Source organism: Otolemur garnettii, unplaced genomic scaffold (genome assembly GCF_000181295.1).
Source record: "Otolemur garnettii isolate 467f Iridium unplaced genomic scaffold, OtoGar3 scaffold00324, whole genome shotgun sequence".
In the NCBI taxonomy this organism is placed as follows: domain Eukaryota; kingdom Metazoa; phylum Chordata; class Mammalia; order Primates; family Galagidae; genus Otolemur; species Otolemur garnettii.
Genome location: NW_003852719.1, coordinates 304,448 through 306,307, shown reverse-complemented (window position 1 = coordinate 306,307; position 1,860 = coordinate 304,448). Strand labels below are relative to the sequence as shown.

At 37.0% G+C, this 1,860-nt stretch overlaps 1 protein-coding gene across 1 annotated transcript in view; it reads left to right on the top strand.

Moving 5' to 3' along the window:
* Positions 1 to 1,860, top strand: part of PALLD (palladin, cytoskeletal associated protein) — a 240,054-nt gene that overhangs the window by 105,000 nt on the left and 133,194 nt on the right. Inside the window, exon 4 of the mRNA XM_003803530.2 lies at positions 1,046 to 1,151. Coding sequence (XP_003803578.1) covers positions 1,046 to 1,151 — 106 coding nt within the window. The remainder of the gene's footprint in view (positions 1 to 1,045; positions 1,152 to 1,860) is intronic.

The following is a 1,860-nucleotide window of genomic DNA, read 5'->3' as shown; positions in this document are numbered from 1 at the left end:
TGGCTGGCGCCTTAGCGGCTTGAGCCACAGGCGCCGAGCCTACAATGCTAATTTCAAAGACAACTGTCTAATTATAGATGTATGAAAAGAGCTATCACACTGAGAGATAATCAGTTATGTCATTACTAAAATGTAAATAAGAGCCAATTTATAAAAATTGGAAAATATTTAATTAGGCCAAGAATGGATTTTCATTCAGAGAAAAAAATATTTCTAGTTATATCTTGTACCTGAAAATCACCAGATTTAGTTGTTCCTATAAAGATACATGGACTGTTAATAAAATGGAACAGCTTAATTATTTAGCAAAAAAAAAAAAGAAATCTACCAGAAATTTATAGAAAACTTCATTTATATTGAGACACAAATTCCTTTGACCTGCTGGTATATACCTACCTAGCAATTATCCATTTAGAATCAGATGATCACAGGGGCTAAAGAGATCTTGTGAAACCATATACTTTCCCACCCCTGATTATAGAGAAGGAGGTCAAGGGCAGTGAAGTTAACATGTCTTGCCAGCTGCTTGGCAAAGCTGGGCCTAGAAACTAGCTCTTCTTAATCTTTCCTATGCACTTTACTAACTTTTATGCACTAAGAAAAGAATTCCAAGATACTCTCAACAAAATTAGAAACCAGAGCAAAGATCAGCTGTTAGACTTAAAATAGACAACTAACACTTGGAGTTATTACGTAGAGGATCCTAACCCTAAACATTTCAAGTATCTGCTTACTGGTAAAGACTGGACTCTTTCTCGGATATTTTCTCTTAGCATTTTTAAGTTTGATGCTTTAGAATCTTTGATACCTGAGTTACATTGAGCTATTTTCTTTTATTCATATGCTTATCTTGCTAACTAACTGTCTTCTAGACACAGTGTGGTCTGTGCATGCACTGACCACAGGGATTCCAGCTATGGGTGATGGGTTCCCATTTCTGAAGATTAAGTATGCAAAAAAAAAAAAATCCAATCCAGCTTTTCTGTGGAAATGTTTTAAAGAATAATTCCTGCTAAAAACTCTGACTTGCTGCCCTATTTTGCAGAGCTCAAAAGAAAACGACTTCTGTTTCCTTGACAATAGGAGCATCATCTCCAAAGGCAGGAGTGACCACTGCTGTAATCCAGCCATTGTCTGCCCCTGCTCAGCAGGTAGGTGCAGCTGGAGCCAGAGCCCAGCGGCAGGTGAGCCCCTCAGCAGGCTTTAAGGATATGACTTTGATTCTAACTGGTGCAGTCCCTTGAAATATTTTCTAAATGGAAATGGTACTGAGAGGAAACAAAGTGGCAGATAAAGCTCTTTCTTCTCATTCACCAAACATAGTCTTTAACCAAAGCTACCCTTCGAGTTGAGTTAGGCGGCACCTGCATTTCCACTGGGCTACTCTCCCAGCTGAAAATCTGATGAAGTGGTATCTGTTTTCGCCTCACCCCTCACATATGTACCCTCTTCATTTAGCCAAAATTGTTAGCTCATTTAAAATAAATTAAAAGACAAAGAAAAGACCAAATGCCAACAAAAAGATTTCCTATTTCTAAAATCTAAACAGATGAGAAAAAATAGCTCAAATCCCTTGACCTCACCATATTTTGGTTCTGCTTTTATTTCATTGCACGACTACTTTAGCCAAGAAAGAACAATAATATAAACCACTGGAAAGTAATTGTGGTGAGCTTACTTTGCAAACATAGACAGCATGAATTTTCCCAAAAAAGTAAAAAAAAGTTACATTTATGTCTGTAAATTATGATGAAATAGTGACTATCTTTAACACACTGACACTGGAAAATATTTTTTTTCCCTTGGGGTCATGGTGTTTGACAAAGTCAAGACACGTGTGAGTTATATATGCTTCATGAG